This window comes from Dendrobates tinctorius, unplaced genomic scaffold, assembly GCF_039654945.1.
Source record: "Dendrobates tinctorius isolate UK_male_01 unplaced genomic scaffold, ASM3965494v1 ptg000191l, whole genome shotgun sequence".
Taxonomy (NCBI): domain Eukaryota; kingdom Metazoa; phylum Chordata; class Amphibia; order Anura; family Dendrobatidae; genus Dendrobates; species Dendrobates tinctorius.
The window spans coordinates 9907251-9927138 of NW_027361858.1; the positions used below are offsets into that span (position 1 = coordinate 9907251).

The following is a 19888-nucleotide window of genomic DNA, read 5'->3' on the forward strand; positions in this document are numbered from 1 at the left end:
TCATTGTAGATTGTAAGCTCTCACGAGCAGGGACATCTTATTTTGCTTTAATTATTGTATTATTTTGAACGTTGTTACTTATGAATTGTGTATGAACGGTTAAAGCACTGCAAAATATGTTGGCGCTATATAAAGATCATTATTATTTGTCATAGGGTTCTGAGCTTCTGTAACTCAGATTACTTTGAATAAATTGTGGTGTTCTGACTCTCAACACCGAACCAAACTAAGTATCAACTGAGAGTGGAGGATTCAGACCTCCATAGATCGGATATTGATAACCTTGCTTAGCAATGGGTTATAAATCCATAGGACAGCTATTAAAACTGTCACTAAGAAGAAGAGAACCATATACTATTAAAATTATTTTTATTTATTCAAACATTAAAAATCCATAAAATGCTACTTCTATATAATCACAATAGATATACCCCAAAATAAAGGGGACACCAACCACTGGTACTATCCAATTAATAAGAGGGGAACAAAAAGTATAGCTGCACATAGTAGGTATATGCAAGACAGGAAAAAAAATATTAAATAATCACAAATAGGGAATCCAAGATTCAATACGGGGAATAAAAATAATTAATAGTATATGGTTCTCTTCTTCTTAGTGTCGGTTTTAATAGCTGTCCTATGGATTTACAGTATAAGCTTGGAAGTGCCATGGTTTGATATTTGGACAATATCGATTTAATTAGCAATGGGTTATCAATATGCAAGTACTGGAAAATTCCTTTAGTCATCTGCAAACTTTGTGATTTTGTGGGTATTTTCATTATTATTTTGTATGCACAAGGTAAGATCAACTAAAGCATTAGGATATTGGTGATTTCTATCTTCTTTCTCATGTCATGCACACTGCTATAGGAAATCAGAAAAGTCCCTCCTTACACCTTAGATGCTTTGTCAGCTGATAGCCATCTCTCTGGTACCGCTGAGCACTCCTGTGTTTCCTATGAGAGAGTAGCTGACAGTCATCTCTGACTGTGGCTATTTCAGGGAAATCAAAAGCATCTGCAGTTCAAAAAAATTGGACAAGTTGAATATTTAACTTTCCCAACAATCATCTGTCCAGGGGGACCTTTACACATAGGATTGTCAAACAAACCATCGAAATCAGCAGGTTCTGACGACTTTATTCTAATCTATAGGGGGGGCTTCATGTCCAACTCACAGGTTAGACTCATGGCCCAAATCTAAACATTTCTATGAATGAGTTTGTGAAGTGAATGGATAGCACACATAGCCACCTGTATTTAATCGGTGTCCTCTCTTGCAAAACATTGACATGAGAATTTGACCAGACAGCCCAGGAAAACGATTTGGCTGCGTTTATTATATTAAAGGGATTGTATGAAAATTGGAAGTTATTCTCTAAAGGATAGGTGCTAACTTCCACTTCACTGGTGGTACTAGAGTGGAGACCACCACTGATCCCAAGTACGTTACTCTAAAGAGCCCGTCTGAATGGAGCGGAGGTTGAGCATGTGCACATCTACTTCATTCATTGTCAATGGCACTGCTGGAGATAGCCAAGCACTGTGCTCGACTGGTGTTTGGCACTTCCAATAAGAATGAATGGAGCAGATGTGAGCATATACAGTATTTAGCCCAAGTTGGAAATCTTTGTACATTGTATTTCATCATAAAAAATAGGTTTACAGATGGATAACTTGCTCCTGATTAGGAATACCTAGCTCTACAATACATACATCAATCTTACAATATCCGTCCATGATCTCCTGTTGTCCTTCAGGTGCTGTAGAATACAGACCTTCAAAACCACAAAATAATGGAAACATTCCACTAAACATCTTCAATAAATTACTGCTCAGAAACATGAGTACACTTACCTAAAACAATGACCACGGTTTTCAGAAGGCTCATCATAGTATCACGGTTTCTCCTGGGACCAGAGCTGTGCCTTGACATCCTCATTGTCCTCTGCCTGACATACACAAATATGTGCGCGTAGAGAACCACCATAACCACGAAAGTGACCAAGTTGAAAATAGCCCAGAAGACCAAGTAGGAATCACTGTAGAGAGGAGCCATATTGGAACAGTGCTCAAGGTCGCAGATACAATTCCATCCAACGCTTGGTATTGCCCCCATCACGATTGCCATAGTCCAGATGACCACTATCACCACAACCACTCTTCTGTTGCTCATTCGTGTATGCAACTGCATTCTGAATACTGTGATGTGCCTCTCTATTGCGATGGCAAGCAAATTGGCTACAGAGGCGGTCAAGCTAGTGTCAATCAGACCCTGTCGGAGTAGCCATGTGCTTACAGTCAATCTTCTAGTGTTAGGACCCGTATTAAACATTAGATAAAAGTAAGCTAGTCCTGCAAAAAAGTCTGCAGCGGCCAAATTGGCCATTAAGTAATAAATAGGAAAGTGGAAACGCCGATTCACATAAATAGCCACCATAACCAGTAAGTTGGCTAACATGATGAATATACATACAGTGATGCCAAGTCCCATCACTAGCTTGTTGACAGTGTGCCATTCGGTGGCAAGAGGTTTTCCGCTTCGGTTGTAGAAGAAAGCTATTGTTTCATTGTAGTAGCACTGGTGCTCACTCACTGAAGAAGTCTGTTAGAAGAGAAACAATAAAAATATATAAATGATCAAACATGCAGACCACACATATAATAAATATACTCATTGAGTCATTATTACTGGAGAAAATAGAAGTCTATTCCATCTTCCACCTTATTATGCACAGCAAGATAATAATTTTAGCCATGTTCTTTGCCCATCATAAACACTGGATGCCTTTATTTTTTCTGAAATTGAATATGAAATTTAAAGGGAGCTCGTTAGGTGTGCTGATGCCTTTTAAACTGCCAATGTAATGCTTTAGAGCTTATATGTACATGTGTATCAAAAAAACAACTCATAGCGCCACTCGTTGTTTGAATACAAAAGGGAATCTGTCACCAGGTTTTTGTTATGTAATCTGAAAGCAGCATGATGTAGGGGCAAAGATCTTGAGTACAGTGATGTTTCACTTACTTGCTGTTTCAAAAAGTCAGTGTTTTATCAGCAGGAGATTATCACTAGAGGACTAGGTGTCTCGTGCATTCAAGTCCAACTCCTCCACAAGTTTTCAGCCACTATACTATGTACACAGAAAGCGGCCAAACAGTGGCATGGATGGAGTTACAGAGGGCTCAACATTTTGAGCTCTTATAGAACTGTAGCAGTGAATATATCCCCAACCACCGGTCCGCGGCCCAGCACCAGGCCGTTGCAGTGCCCTTGCCGGTCTGCGGACAGAAGGGGAGCCGGCGGCGGTGCAGCAGCTGATACTCACCCTGCATCCCGCGGTGGCTTCATCCAGCGCTGAGCTGTCAAGTGTACCGCTCATTTAAGGTCATGAATATGGACGCCACTCATCTCCCATAGGCGTGGCGTCCATATTCATAGACCTTAATGAGTAGCACGTGACCGCTCCGCATAGGAGCTGAAGCGCCGCGAGATGCAGGGAGGGAAGTTCAGCGACGGGAAGGAAGGTCAGCGATGTGAGGGTAAGTATGATGGGGGAGCCGAGCAGAGCCATATATACAAGGGAGGGAGAGTGGGAGCGGAGCCATATACACAGGGGAGGGAGAGTGGGAGCGGAGCCATATACACAGGGGAGGGAGAGTGTGAGTGGAGCCATATACATATATACAAGGGAGGCCGGGAGACTGGGAGCGAAGCCATATATACAGGGGAGGGAGAGTGGGAGCGGAGCCATATATACAGGGGAGGGAGACTGGGAGCAGAGCCATATATACAAGGGAGGCCGGGAGACTGGGAGCGGAGCCATATATAGAAGGGAGGCCGGGAGACTGGGAGCGGAGCCATATATACAGGGGAGGGAGAGTGGGAGCGGAGCCATATATACAAGGGAGGGAGAGTGGGAGCGGAGCCATATATACAAGGGAGGGAGACTGGGAGCGGAGCCATATATACAAGGGAGGGAGACTGGGAGCGGAGCCATATATACAAGGGAGGGAGACTGGGAGCGGAGCCATATATACAGGGGAGGCCAGGAGACTGGGAGCGGAGCCATATATACAGTACAAGGGAGGGAGACTGGGAGCGGAGCCATATATACAAGGGAGGGAGACTGGGAGCGGAGCCATATATACAAGGGAGGGAGACTGGGAGCAGAGCCATATATACAAGGGAGGCCGGGAGACTGGGAGCGGAGCCATATATACAGGGGAGGCCGGGAGACTGGGAGCGGAGCCATATATACAGGGGAGGCCGGGAGACTGGGAGCGGAGCCATATATACAGGGGAGGCCGGGAGACTGGGAGCGGAGCCATATATACAGGGGAGGCCGGGAGACTGGGAGCGGAGCCATATATACAGGGGAGGGAGAGTGGGAGCGGAGCCATGTATACAAGGGAGGGAGAGTGGGAGCGGAGCCATGTATACAGGATGGCACAGGGGAGCCATGCATACAACAGGGGGAGCCACACAGAGCTGCACAGGACGGGGGGAACCACACATACATTTTCTGATGATTAGAAAATAATCAGCATGTACAGTACTCCAGTACAATGTTTCTTAAGTGCTCAATGCTCCATTTCCTTGTAGGTTCCAATCATCATTAGCAGTGACGGTCATCAGTAGAAGTAGCCGGTGCTCCCACTGAAACAGAGAAACAAGCCAGGTGCTCCCACTCATTCAAAACCTATGGTGAGTTGAGTCACATTAAAAATGTTATAATTAAATGATAAGTATGCACTGCTAAACTACAACCGCGTCTATAGCCCCACCCCCTTATGACCAAAGCCCCGCCCCTGTCACACCTCCATCCCCACCCTGCCAGGCCATGGAAGAATGGTCTTGGTTCAAGCTGGTCCCTGGTGCAAAAAAGGTTGGAGACCACTGCACTACATCATAGTTCTTTCAGATTATGTAGCAAAAGCCTGCTGACAGATTCCATGTAATCAGGACTAGTCCAGCATGGTGTCTACTCACCCAGACTAAAATGGCTTCATTCTCTACACTGCTCAGGGCGTCTCCCAGTCCCAAGAACCTTGTGTACACGCACAACATGTTTGCCGCCTTGGCTTTTGTAATAAAGGAAAGCATATCCCAGGCTTTATTTGTGCATGCCGAGGTGGGAAAGTCACTGGTCCAAACTGGGTCAGTAGCTGCTCCGCCGGACTAGTCCTGGCAAATTTGAATACAATAAGCAGCACCTATATAACTTGTTTCTTTGACACATATGAAAGTTTTTTTAGAACATCAAGAACACTTAATGCAGAAATATGGCTTTAAAGCATTAAGGTGGCAGTTTAAAATCATTGGTGGACTGGACAGGTTCTCTTTCAGTGTCCTGTGCATTTACCTCCATCACGTAAAGCACCACTCCAGTGTTCTTTTATTTCTTTCATTTCATCACCAGAGTGGTATCACTAATGTCCGTTCACTGTTCCCAGTAAAACACTTACCAGCCTCTTCCTCCGGCTCTTCTCTCATGCCAATCTCCGGTCCCATTCCACCATGTGTGACCACAGCTCCTAAATGAGTCAGAGCCAACAGACACAAGATCTCAAAGCAAGTCTATGAGAGCCTTTTTAGGACTCTCAGACATAGAGAAGTGACCTCCGGCTCATCCAGAAAACACTGCAAGCCATCCAGCTAGTTACAACTAGAAGATGACTGGAGCAGCGCGGAGAACAGAAGAAGACAGAAGTGTATTACTAGGGGCTGGGAACTTAAAATTTGTGAAACCACTCCGCTGGCAAAATAAAGTTAAAAAAAGAATGCTGGAGAGTGGCTTTAATAAATGGTCACACCACCAAAGCTGATGAAAGCTTTTTGTTTAGCGTAAAGTGACACTTTGCAAATTGTCTGGCTCAGTATCCCCTCCCATCTATGTTCCAAATTATAAAAGAAACACCTGGTATTTGCTGCCCAAAGCATTAGAAGCTTGTAGAAGAAAAGAAGATAAAAGAGTTTATGACCAGAAGAAACCAAACCAATGTTTATTAGTCAACTATTGTGGCCACGTCATAGGCAAACAGATGGTATAGAGGAATTCCCACTAGTACAAATGTGGGACTAGATGACCAAGACACAGAGGTCCAAACAAGGGTAGACCCAGTTGAGATCCTTATTCAACTTGACATAATTTTTTTTGGAGCTCGTGGTGGAATATGTTGTTAACAGGATTATACGGAAAGCTAGAGAAAAGTGAATAGTAAGTTCTTTGACCAAGAGAGAAAGATTCCTTGTTCTTTACTAACCCAAGCTGTGACATCAAAATTCTAAAAATTGTGACTAGTTCATTTTGTTCCAGTTCACGTTCTTCAAGTTTGCTGTGCAAAGTGAACAACGGAATGCTTTAATTTAGCACTAAGCGTCCTTTGTGATCAAAGATGATCCGTGGGGGACTCTAAAATGGTCTCTTTAATAAAAGGCTAGCAAGCAAAAAAAATACACAGAACGGGAGATGTGGAGGCTAAAAATATACAGGCAAGGAAGGTAACAAAACCGCAAGAGACTAGAATACTATGGCAAGCAGTCATTAACTTTTCCACAGGCGTTCAATATAAACCCAAGAGAAGGGAGTTGAACTTTAAGCACATTTATTGTTAACATGTACACAAAAATAAAGTGAGACTAGATATGAATGTCATTTTAGGAGATGACTGGAAAACTCAGAAATAGTCTATGCACCCTGAGTATACCTCCCATACAGGAACATGAACATGCTAAAGCCTGCAGTACAGAAAGCTGGCCAAGATCAGATAACGTTCCGATATCGGTATTTCTAAGTTATATCGGTTGAATATTTACATTGCCCCATATGAAAAAGTCCCTATGGGATCAACTAATGATCTAATGTGTGTGGGAGCAACCCAAAAGTCTCCCAATGACAGGTGTTGAATAAAGGAATAGCATGTTGAATGACAAGTGCTGCTGGAAGCATCTGACAGTAGCTCGCTCAGCTCTGGAGACATCAGGAACGACTTTTTGAATGATCAGTAAGTCAACAATTTACAATCAAGATGAACTGTAAAAATGAAAAGCAACCTCAAGCAAATTGTTTTTTTTTTATTTTAAGGTTTCCTGCTAGAGACATTCAGGTTTATAATAAATTTCCACATTTGACTGTGCAAGGAATGTCAGCTATCTCAAGTTAGATCAAGGTATGCCAAGAATTCCATGACAAGTAACTATATCCAGGTAGACAGATTTGGATGCAGCACAGAAGTCTAATTCTAGACTCAAAGTAAAAAAAGATCACTTTTTGCCAGGTTTCGGGTCAAATTCCCGGCACTTTAAATACTACATATCAAGGGTTCCATGTTACAAAGGGGTCAAAAAGGTACCCAGAACCTTCCTCCAGGGAACGGCATGGGCTACTTTATTCCATGATCACGCATTGATTTAGTAAATTGGTTGTACTTAATCTAGCAATAAAAGGATTGGATCATGACCATTTCTTTCCCCATTTCAGCCATAGTTTGGGATTTGTACTCCAGACACCTTCTAGTTTTCCATGATGTCTAATACTGCGTGTATTTTAGTTTAGATTTTGATTACCTTTTTTCATTCATTATTTTACACAGTTTAAAAAAAGGGTTTAGTTTCTGAAAACATATAAAATAGTTTACAGCCGACTGCCATTCCTTTCAATCCACAAGTAATAAATATACATGTGGAATCCATCAACTGTTGACTTAGTAATAGATTCTTTCTAAACACTGGAGGACGAAGCTTGAGAGGCCCTGAAAGCTCAATTACAAAACCATCTGCATGTTATTATGGAAGCGCATGAGCCTTTCCTGCAGCTTGCAATCATTGCCATTTTCAGGGGACAGGTATAAAATTACGCCGAAATCGTCACAGATGAAAATGAAGAATACGCAACTGCAGGAAATGATATCACCATCAGGAAAGAGAGAATGGTATTTTTGGTGTGAACTTCATATTTTAATTTTAGATCACTATTTGATCCTAAACGTGGTGCTTTTCCCAAGTTTAATTGTAGGAACTCCAACAGTTGGGTTTTGACTGCTGGGTTCCTTGTCTCAACCTAAAGAGTTAGGCTCCAATGTCCTCTGTTACATTAGTAAACTAAAGACCCACTACAACAACGGGCAAAATCCAAACATATCAGCTGGATTATCCAACAGTATAATTTATATGGGGGTGGTGGGCTCCAGATTCTCATCCGCCATATGAGAAGGATCTGGCCTGTTGAATTTCAACAGATGATTTCTTTCTTCTCACTATAGATAAGAAGCTGCTGGTTCTTTCATAGAAAAACAGAGAACCCAGGAACATTCAGCCGAGTTTTCCTGTGTATGTGGAAGTCGATAGGAATATTAGATAAAAGCCAGTTGACAGCTATCTAAAATATATGAAGGCCTTTACAAGAGTGGAGAAGAAGAGGACAAAAGGGCGACTGGTGTTGGATCGCTCCATTCTTCTCTAATTAATGATGACCATTACACCTATCACCAGCTTAAAGTGTGTGTATTATAAACAGAAAAGACGGCAAGACGAGGTCGTACAATCACAATAGCTGCAGATGATCAGCTTTCAGCTTACAAATCACGTACACCATGGTTTACTCCAAACACCAGATGGGAATTTGCGGGGGGGGGGGGGGGGAAACCGGGACTGATGACAACACTGTAAGCAATGAAAATCTTAGTAAATAAACAATTATGTAAAAGCTAGGCATGACATCTAACATGCATGGACAAGAGGGGGCTGAAAGTGGATACAACCAGAGGGGCATAATGAGCTCCCCTGTGGAGAAAGAAAGGGCTTTTTCACACCACGTCTGGAACTGCTCAAAGATTCTCCACTTCAAAAGTGTCTGTGCAGAATACACCATGAATAGTGTGAAACCAGGACAAAAGAGGACTTTCTTGGCTAATCTTTGGAAGAGATGGAAAAAGACTAGGAAATAGATTACAACATATTTATACTAAACCTCCTATAATATAACAGCTTTATGACTGTCTGGAGAGATATAGAGGGATACTAACGTGCATGTATAAGGGCTGGTTTTGGCCCATTCGTGAGCGCCCATAAACTATATACTATTCAATCGACGCTTGTTTCCTGGCCAACAAATACTGATGGGAGCAGAGTGATGGTTAATATGATCGCTCTTTCCCCACACATTACAATGGTATTGGCAGTACATCCCGTTTACTGGTGTGATGTGTCACCAATCAGATGAGGTTTATCAGCCTAAACAAAATTACCCAACGAATCCGCAGTTTGTCAGACCATCGCATAATGCTTACAAAGGTGATACTTGGGGGACGATGGTTCTTCTAAAACACTTGCACCTTCATGATTTAGACAGTGCATTATTAATTAGGCTGCAGAAATTTAAGTATTTCTCCCAGACAGTGATTGCAATTACGCACGTTTTGTTAGTCACATGTTTATTCCCTTTGTGTGCATTGGAACACCACAAAAAAAATAAGGCAAATTGGACATAATTTCGCACAAAACCCCCCCCAAAATGGGCAGAACAAAATTGTTGCCTCCCTGAAGGTCATATTTGGTTGCACACCCTTTGGAATAAATAACTGCCATCGATGGCTTCCTATAACCATCAAGTTTCTTGCACCTCTCAACTGGAATTTTGGACCAATCTTCTTTTACAAACTGCTCCTGGTCTCTCATATTTGAAGGGCGCCTTTTCCCAACAACAATTTTAGGATCTCTCCACAGGTGCTAAATGGGATTTACAGTGGCTTGCAAAAGTATTCATCCCCTTGGCATTTTTCATGTTTTGCTACCTCAAAATGGAATTTCTGTTTTTTTTTTTTACATCAGTTCATGTAAAGAACATGCCTACAACTGTGAACATTTGGCTTTTTATTCTGAAGAAAACAGCAAATAACTAAAAACTTCTGTGTGAATGTAAGGCAGGTGATCGGATGTAAAGCACAGACGAACCCACACAGCCGAAGTAACCAATTAAACTATTTTCCTAATGTGAAGGGAAATTGCGGTAACTATAGCAACAGCGAACAATGCAAAAGAGGGTAAATACAGCATTAAATATGCAATGTCAGATATACAATGAATCCTCAAGTTCACTCTAGCCATTATAACAGTCTCTTGGTATATGTTCTTATAACTTCTGATAGAGGTGAAAGTCTTGGTACCATAAAAGTCACAGTGCTATCGCTTCTTCTTACACAGTCCTTAGAGAGGTCTCCAGTTCTTCTCGCAAGGCCGCAAGACCTCCTGACAAAGTCTAGTAATGCTCACTGGGCCCCCTTTGCTTCAACCAATCCCACGCTGTCTGCTGTACTAACCCAGGCCGACCGCTGTACTGTACATTCGGGATGGAAACAACAGCCCGTCTCACTTGAGCCTCTTGTTAACCACCGCATGCGTCCACATTCGGACGAAGTCTCCTCACGGGTCTTCGTTGTTTGACCAACAATGGATGTCTCTCATATCCGGTGAGATGAAGGTTGGGCTTCAGCTCTTGACTAGTGTAGTCTGGACTCCAGATCGTGACTAGTACAGGTCTGGTTTTCAGACCTGGATCAGCATAGACTGGGTCCTGGGAATCGTCTGGCGCTACCTGGGTTTTGCTTCAAGGCACGCCACAACCCACTGCTTCTTGCCTTGCATCAAGGCTTGTCACCTTGGCCTCAGCTTCTGCCTTTGATACACGTCCTGTGCATCCCTTTACTTGGTGCCAAATCCTCTCCCGTTTTGGCACGCTCTTTATATCGGAGAACTGCATTATAGGAGAACTGCGTTATGCACTCTGTTTCATTTTTGTGCGCTAGGCGCAGCGCCAGAAGGGCACAAGCGCCAGCAAAAGTGTACCAGCGCACGACCAGCATACCCAACGCCAAATATAGTGTACGCTGATTGCATGCAGCGTCATGCGATGAGAGGAGGAGCTGACCGGAGGGGGCGCGGCCAGGGGCGGAGCTTAGCGGCCATGGATGCGCCTGGTAACGCTAGTGTGAAACTAGCCTAATGAGGTTGAGAACACATGTTTTAGTATTCATTAATTCTTCATACATTACCGATTTCTGCCCTAGACCGAAAGTGATATTATGGATGATTTTGTGTTAAGCCAAAAGATCCCATATTTGAAGGAATAAACACAGAGTAATCTCCAGCGATCTCAGGCAGGAAGGTAGTTATAAAAAATATTCCTTTATTTATTTTCGTTAAAAGAACATGTTACAGGTAGTGGATACCCCAGTGGATGGTAAAAAAATCCAACGCGTTTCAACTCAAAAGAGTCTTAATCATGGATTCAGGATTAAGACTCTTGAGTTGAAAAGCGCTGGATTTTTTTTTTTACCATCCACTGGGGTATCCACTACCTGTAACATGTTCTTTTAAGGAAAAGAAATAAAGGAATATTTTTTATAACTACCTTCCTGCCTAAGATCGCTGGAGATTACTGTGTGTTTGGACTTGTATTCGCCAGGCCAGAGCGGCTCCATGCGACGGTGTGGTTCCTGCTATCCGGAGGACGCTAAGGGGTGAGTTGAAACATTTTTTTCATATCTGAAGGAATGGGTCTGGATTTCCGCCAGTTGCATGTGTCAATTTGTACATCAGTAGGAATGTTTCCACTAACATCCACTCATTGTGGATGGAAAGGACATTTCTAGGTCTCCAGGCTAGAAGTCCAGCACTGTTCTTAATGAATCCAGCATATGTGAAAAGTGGTGTGTGCCTCACCACAAATCCTACTCTAGTCAGAGACTGGAGTTAGATTTGCAGTCTACGGTAGGCTGCAGCTTACCATTAATTTTACAAGCAAGGGTTGCCACACCACAGCTCCACCCAATTTGCTGAAGCTGTGCAAAAAGTTGAGGAATTTTAGCACCGCCTCATGATTTTATCTACATTTTACAACGAAGTTTCGAAGTTTTCCATGCCAAAATTTTGGCATACAAGCTTTTATGAATCAGGCACTGAGGCGCTGTTCAAATGTTCGATCCACTGCAAACACAGCTAATGCAAAGTGGAATCCATTCATAACAGACTTAACAAAAAAATTAACAGTTTAAAAAAGGTTTCCATTTTGCATCCGTTTGTGACGGATACGGTTTTACACCATTAATGTTCTGGGCATAGTGAGTACTATAAAACAGATCTGTTAAAGGATGACCATTGGTTAGCTTCTGATTTCCACACACTTTATTGTTAAAGAAGTTGATCCAGCTGCAAACTTTTTTAATTCATGATGAGAAGTAGAGCATCTTATGACAAAGCCCCCAAACACATTAGCTGGAAGATGACCAAACTTGCTGATATCGGCAGGATTGGGCAATCGTTAATTGTGTATGGGGGTCTTCCCCACACATGATTTTTTGGGAGAATATAGCCTAGCTTGCAGAATTTCAACGTCTGATCGATTTCTTCTCCCTGAAGATCTGCCATGACAGTCTGGCAGTGTCTCGCTCTTAGAGAACACAAGAACCCTCAGAAGTCATGTGTATGGCGGAGTCAGGGAGATGGCTGTCGGCCAGAAGACTGTTCGGCCAACTGCCATCAAATGTGTCAAATCGTCCTGAACAGACAGATGCCTCCTACGGCTCAATGGTTGACACAAATAATAATTCACTCCAAGACACAAAATCATCTCCTTTATCTGACAACTTCTTGTTCGTCACAGAGAGAATGAGACACAAGAAGAATTTCCCTTCCCTTTTAAAATATAAGCTCTCATGCATGACGTGGTTATTCTTGCTGTAGCAGAAAAATAATGGAGTCGTGCACATAATGGGTGATCTATACAAGAAAGCTTCACGCAGCAGGTAAAATGCTATATGACAGTAAGGAGTGCTGACCTATGCACAAGAGATCATGCCCAAGGAAAACATTAAAGGTCCATTATGAGCCGGATGCTACTGAACTAACACACCAACATTGTCATTGTCTTACTGCCAGCACTTCAGGTCAAGTCATCCGAAACGTGGTTAAACTATGCTCAGGTAACAATACCAGTACGTGCAAAGTATACGCTGCACGCCCGGCCACACAACTGATCCTCCTCCAATAACCTATGAAATAAGACAATTTGTAGACCGAGACCATTCTTCTTCACTATTTAGATTCAGATGGAATTCTTGGCAAGGAATAAAACCTGGCAGCCAAAAACTGCACACCCATGTAGTGTCAGTAAGGGTTAAAACACACATAGAGCCTTCTACCAAATCAGAAGAGTTTCACGTCAGCCCACCCTTATAGAGTCCAGAATATATGACACAATATCCAGTCACCAGAAAGTGATTCAAAGGCTGTTTAGTCTGAAACAGGCACGGTCATCAACATAGGCATTACATACAAGAATGTAACAGAACAGCCTTGTACTCCTTTACACAACTCAATAAATCACATATTGTGTGTTGTGCTAAAAACAATGGCCATCACATCACTCCAGAAGACAAAGCTGGCAAGAAGGCACAAAGACGTGGAAACGGGGTCAGATGGTAAAACAAGAAGGAGATGAGTCCCCTGCTAAAATCCCCAATAGACCACAGCTAAAGAAACAATAAAACTTAAAATGAAGAAAAAAAAAAGTATACATTGAGATACCATTTATAACAGTAGATATCTTGTATAGAAGAAAGAGGTGGCACTTGCTGGTCTCAGAAGTCTTTATTGACGGCAATTAAAATATGCTGGCGGGGAGAATGGGATCAGGAGTCGACGATGGCCGTTTTGCGTTATTGCGCTTCTACGGGTCGACACATAGAAGCGCAATAGCGCGAAATGGCTGTCGTCGCTCGCAGACTCCTGTTCCCATTCTCCCTGCCAGCATGTTTTAATTCCCATCAATAAAGTATGGACTTCTAAGACTGGTGAGTGCCACCTCTCTTTCTTCTATACAAGATATCTACGTATGACTACATTGGTTGAGCACCCCAGTGTCCAGTTTTGAATGCCGGCTTATCCACTCAGATGTCTGTGACATTATTGCATGAATGCACATCATACTATCATTGGAGCTGAAAAGTTTTTTGTGGTGCGGATTATTTCTGTTTTCTAATGGACTATGGATAACAGTGCCCCCAAAAAGTGATAAACACAGTGCCCCTCTGACGCAGTGCCAACCTTCACTTACTATCAGCCACAGCGACCAGAGTACCAGCCAAAGCCCCCCCCCCCCCCACGATTGCTAGCTAATGCGCTCCCCTCTGAATATCATCACTTTTTTACAATCAGCGCATGGGGCTTGGCATCAGGCACTCAATGAATGGTCAGGGAATAGTTGACGTCCTACGTACCAATGCCTTTGGGTCACACTCATTACATATTACGGTATTTATGAAGTGGCCTAGACTTATAAAATCTTCTGTGACGAATTTTAGTGTCTTTTATAAATAAAGCATTTCCAAAAATAAGTAAATTAAGGAAGTGCTAGTTAAGAAAAAACACTTAACTTGCAGCACTATAGTAAATGGTTGCCGATCAGCTATTTTTATTTCTTTGCTGATCATTGGTCACTTGGTAGCTTCTATACACAGGAAGGCCATGCTTCAGATGTGCACTTAATGGTCTGTAATAGAACAGCCAGCGTATAGGCTGCCATTATACTCAGAAGCACAGGTCCTGCTTACTAAGAACTATGCGCTGCTGAGAACAATGATCTTTTGAGCAAACCTAAAGATCATTTCACCCGACGAGCGAGCATTTTGCTTGTTAGTCAGGTGATCGGTGGCTTGTTTAGAGTGCATGATTATTAATAACGAGCATTCCTAAGAATGCTTGTTGAAGGGAATCTAACAGCAGGATTTCAATTTTCAAACTACTTATATGCGCATGTAGATCCTTCAAAGAAAAGTCCAGGTACATGGCCGGTCCGTTCCTCTATTACTGAGAAGTCAGTGTTTGAATTGATATGGAAATGAGGATGTGGATCTGAAGCCTCTGTCACTCCAGCTCTATTCCACATCCAGTGGCGCCTCCTCTTGCTTGAATGATGGCTCCTTTGCCTGAAGTCACACAGCATAAAAGCTGCCAATGAAGCAGCACTGAGCTGGGAATAGAGCTGGAGTGACAGAGTGATCGTCAGCCTCATAATGCCGATTTCTCAGTAATGGAGGAACGAACTGGCCATGTAGAGGTATTGCTGAACGTTTAAAGAACTACATGTGCATATTATACATAAAACCCATTGGTTATTTTTTTTTTAATTTAAGGATTACTAAGAGGACACAATGTTCTCAGATGTAAGTAGACAACATACATGTAAAATAATGCAGTATTCGAAAAATGATAAAATATATATATATATATATATATATATATATATATATATATATATATACATACACACACACACACACACACACACACACCATATTCATACAATACAGTAAAATGCAAATATCAAGTACAAGCACTTTGGATTACCCTACCCAGGGCATTTTCCCAGAACTCGATGTTACATAGGAGAAAAACAATGAAGTTAAATTTTGGCCTCAGGAAAGTCTACTTTTCAGTTTTCACTACCGAGTAGCATAACCTTATATCATGGTAACATCACTTGTTATAGGAGAATCTGGTAGCGATCACTATTATGTTATGGACAGCCTTGGTGGCACAGCTGTTCTCCAGCTAGGCAAGGCGACATTAGTTTGTTTACTCTTAATGAGGCAGGCAGATCATGGGTGGCCATTCACTAATTAAAAGGCCCTACTAAAGTCAAGGGTCACGCTGCACGCTTGATGGCCCAGTGGCTCTATGCTTCAACTTTACAAAACATATACTGGATTTTTTTTTTTTAACCTTTGTGGGATTCTGTGAGAATATGAGATGGGTCAATGCCACTATTCACAAACTGGTACTGTGTTCATCTTCTCTGGGAAAAGCAAATCTTATCCTAGATTTAACTAAAGAAAAGGTCATGCTATTATTTTGGGTAGTTCCAAATCAAAATATTCTTATACAGTGTATGTCCTATATGAAGAATTGGGGAATGGCATATATAGCTGCTCCCTAACAAAATTATTTTAAGATTTAAGAATTTGTACTTTATTTTTAACATTTACTACCTGTAGCAAAGTGAACATGATTGGCTGATAAAAGCTTACTGTTTGGGGTTACTATGCAGCATAATTATTACACAACATAACATTGGCATTTACAGTACATGCAAGATTTAATACAACGGAATACATTATAAGAATGAAGAAATAATATTTCTATGTAACCACTGAGCCCTCGTGTATAAAGATGAGCGACTTTGCCTTTTTTAAGGTCGAGTCGGGTTTCATGAAACCCGACGAAAGTCGGGTCGAACGAAATCGGCCGATTATCGTGAAAAGTCGATGGCCGACTGAAACACGAAACCCAATGCAAGTCAATGGGGAAGCAAAGTCGGCAGGGTGTGGAGGACAGTAAACACACCTACAGTGCCCATTTCAATGCCAAAAACATCAATTCTTATTACTGAGGCTTGTCAACCTTAATTATTCATAATAATAGGTACGCATTGAAAATGGGGGGTTATTTGGCTAAAGTTGTGGGGGGGGGGGGTGGCTCCAGGTTTTCGTGTGCCCTGGGCAGAAAAACAGGTATAGTACAATGACAAATACTTCACTGCTTACATGACATGACTGATCTATTTTAAATTGTACAATAGCTCAAAAAAAGGACAGTATATTACTCCATACAGTATTATGGCCACCACAAAGTGCACCATACAGAATAATGAGCCCCATATATTTCTCGATACAGAATAATTGGCCACATATAATGTTCCTTACAGTATATGATGAGCTCCACATAATGCTACAGTATATGATGGTCCCCATGGACGATGCTCCAGTGTGTTATGGGCCCAAATAATGCTCCACATATAATGGGCTCCATTTCTAATGCTCCAGTGTATAATGGGCCCCATAAATGCTGCTCCAGTGTCTGATGTCCCCAATCTGGAATGCTCCAGTATATGATGGGCCTCATGGATAATGCTCCAGTGTCTTATGGGCCCTAATAATGCTCCATATATAATGGGCCCCATTTCTAATGCTCCAGTGTCTGATATGCCCCATTAAGAATGCTCCAGTATATGATGGGCCTCATGGATGATGCTCCAGTGTCAGATGTCCCCCATTTTGAATGCTCCAGTATATGATAGGCCCAATTTTTAATTAACCCAGGCATGGTATGTGAAAAGAGCTCCATGGAGTAATCTGAAGTGTGTGCGGCCGCATCCTTCACTTTTGGTGTGGGTGAAGGACACAAGGAAGAGGTTGCTCCTGACCAGAAGCCTGCACTTACGACTCAATGCTTGCATTTTATTAAACTTCAGAAGTGGAGGCGATAGAGCTGGAGGATGTTTTAGTAATGTAAGCCAAACACAGTTCCTGATGCTCCGGCTTTAAAAGCAGTCTGCCTACTCCCAGAAAACGGAGCCTTACAGGCCTTCCAGAGCTACCTCATGACACAGGCTCAACACCTCCTGCCTTAGCTGCTATTGTGTTTTTGGCACTACCAGCAGATGCACCACCACCACCATCAGTACCAGGTGGCCCCCCAAGGCCATATCCACGTCCTCTTCCACCATACTTACTCATGTTTTAGAAAAATGACTCAAAATACCAGCAGATATATGGTACTGTATCAGAAGCGTACAGCTCTATACAGTCTAGGGATAACAGTAAGTGTCCGTATATATTTCATGAGTCATACACAGACACTCACAGGCTTAGCTTGGATTACCCAATAAAATAAAAAGGTGAAAAAGGGTACAGTATCACCAGATACAAGGTATAGTGTAAACATTCTGATTCTCCGTATACATTTCAGGATGCAGACACAAACGCTCTCAGGCCCAGTATGGATTACACAAGAATATGAAAAGCTGTAAATGGGTAATGTAACACAAGCGTACAGCTGTATACAGTGTTGGCCAAATTTGAAATCTCGGTATATATTTCCGGAGTCACCCTCAGACGCTCACTCAGTCTGGGTTTGACCATAATAAAAAATGTTGTAAAAAAGGTACCGGATAACAAGATAGCAAGTATATATATTATAGTGTACAATTGAAATCTCCATATACATACTTCCATAGTCACTCTCAGACGCTTACTCAGTATGGATTTGACCATAATACTAAATGTCGAACAAAGGTACTGTATAACAAGATACAAGCTGTATCGAGTATAGAGTAAAATTGGTATCTCCGATTCACCGCATATATAGAAGGCGTAAACCACACATGCGCACTCACTATGGATGATACCGTAAAACAAAAATTTTGAACAAAGGTACTGTATCAGCACATACCAGGTGTATCCAGTCTAGGGGTAATTGTAAATTTCCGTCTATACTTCTGGAGTCAGACACAGACACTCACAGGCTCAGTATGTATAAAATGTTGTGGTTAGTGTTGAGCGATACCATCCGATATTAATAAATATCGGATCGGATTGGATCGGCCAATATCCAAAAAGTATCGGATATCGCCGATTCCGATCCCGGAAGTCCCATTCAAGTCAATGGGACAGAAATATCGGAATGAAAAAAACCCTTTCTTTCCTTGTAGGTTAATTCTACATGAAGAAAAACAACTAATAATAATGTAGAATGTATTGTGGGAGGTGGAGGAGACATTAAAGGCATAGAGGTTTAGCCCAATCAAATGGAATAGCAGGAATTTTTTAAAGACGTTCGGAGTTACAAAGATATTGACTATGTTAACCGCTTTTATATTTTGTCAGATATGTATGTTTCACTACTTCCATGCTCTTCACCTTCTTTTTTACTTCTCCCACACTTTCTCCTTCATCATCCTCAGCAGCAGCATCTATTTCATCAACTTCTTCACCTTTTCTTCTTCACCTTCTTCCTATTCTTCTTCATCATATTCTTATTTGTGACAGGCATTTCTGTAGTTGTTATCTATAAAAGTTTGAAGATTACACCTTCCGTTCTGCCTGTCACAAAAGATTTACAACAGGATTTGTCCGCGTTCAGTGCTGCAGGCATTTTCCAGGGGCACCATGAGGAGGAACGGACTCACCCCCATACACTGCTTAGTCTTCTTCTGCTTATACTTTAGATATTATCATTTGCTCTGATTTTTAGTCTTATGCTTAATGTTCTTCTGCTTTTGTTTTTTCTGCTTCTTGGTCTTCTGTCTCTTGTTGTTCTGCATCTTGGTGGTTGTCATGTTCTTTGTCCTCTTGGTCATCTTCTTCAGGGTCATCTTTTTGGTCTTCTTCGGTGTGGTCTTCAGGGTCGTCGTCTTCAGGGTCGTAGTCAGGGAGATCCAGAGTGAGAATCAAAAACCATTTCCACAAGCTCGAACTTGGAAAAGTAGCAGAAGGTACAAGAAGGCTGAGGAACTGCTGAGAAACAACTGACTGTACTGGAACCCGGATGGTTAGCAGAAGGAACAAGAGCAAATGGAACTAGCGAGGACCAGCTGACGGTGCTGGAACCCGGAGGGGCAGCATAAGGAACAAGAGCCAACGGCACAACCGTGGACCAGCTGACGGTGCTGGAACACGGTTACTAAGCAGGAGGTACCTGTGCTACAAAGCACTACCAAGGACCAGCAGACGTTGCTGGAACTCGGATACCGAGAAGGAAGCACCTAGGCCAAAGGCACTGCCGAGAACCAGCTGACCATGCTGGAACCTGGATGGGTAGCAGAAGCTGCAAGAGCCAATGGAACTAGCGAGGACCAGCTGACGGTGCTGGAACCCGGAGGGGCAGCAGAAGGAACAAGAGCCAATGGCACAACCATGGACCAGCTGACGGTGCTGGAACCCGGAGGGGCAGCAGAAGGAACAAGAGCCAATGGCACAACCGTGGACCAGCTGACGGTGCTGGAACATGGTTACTAAGCAGGAGGCACCTGTGCTACAAAGCACTACCA

The 19888-nt window shown here is 42.4% G+C and overlaps 1 protein-coding gene across 4 annotated transcripts in view; it reads right to left on the minus strand.

The window, feature by feature from the left end:
• Nucleotides 1-19888, minus strand: part of LPAR1 (lysophosphatidic acid receptor 1) — a 273989-nt gene that overhangs the window by 49159 nt on the left and 204942 nt on the right. For all 4 annotated transcript variants that reach the window (XM_073552441.1, XM_073552443.1, XM_073552442.1 and 1 more), the window contains one exon: nucleotides 1860-2607. In XM_073552441.1, the coding sequence (XP_073408542.1) occupies nucleotides 1860-2607 (748 nt within the window). The remainder of the gene's footprint in view (nucleotides 1-1859; nucleotides 2608-19888) is intronic.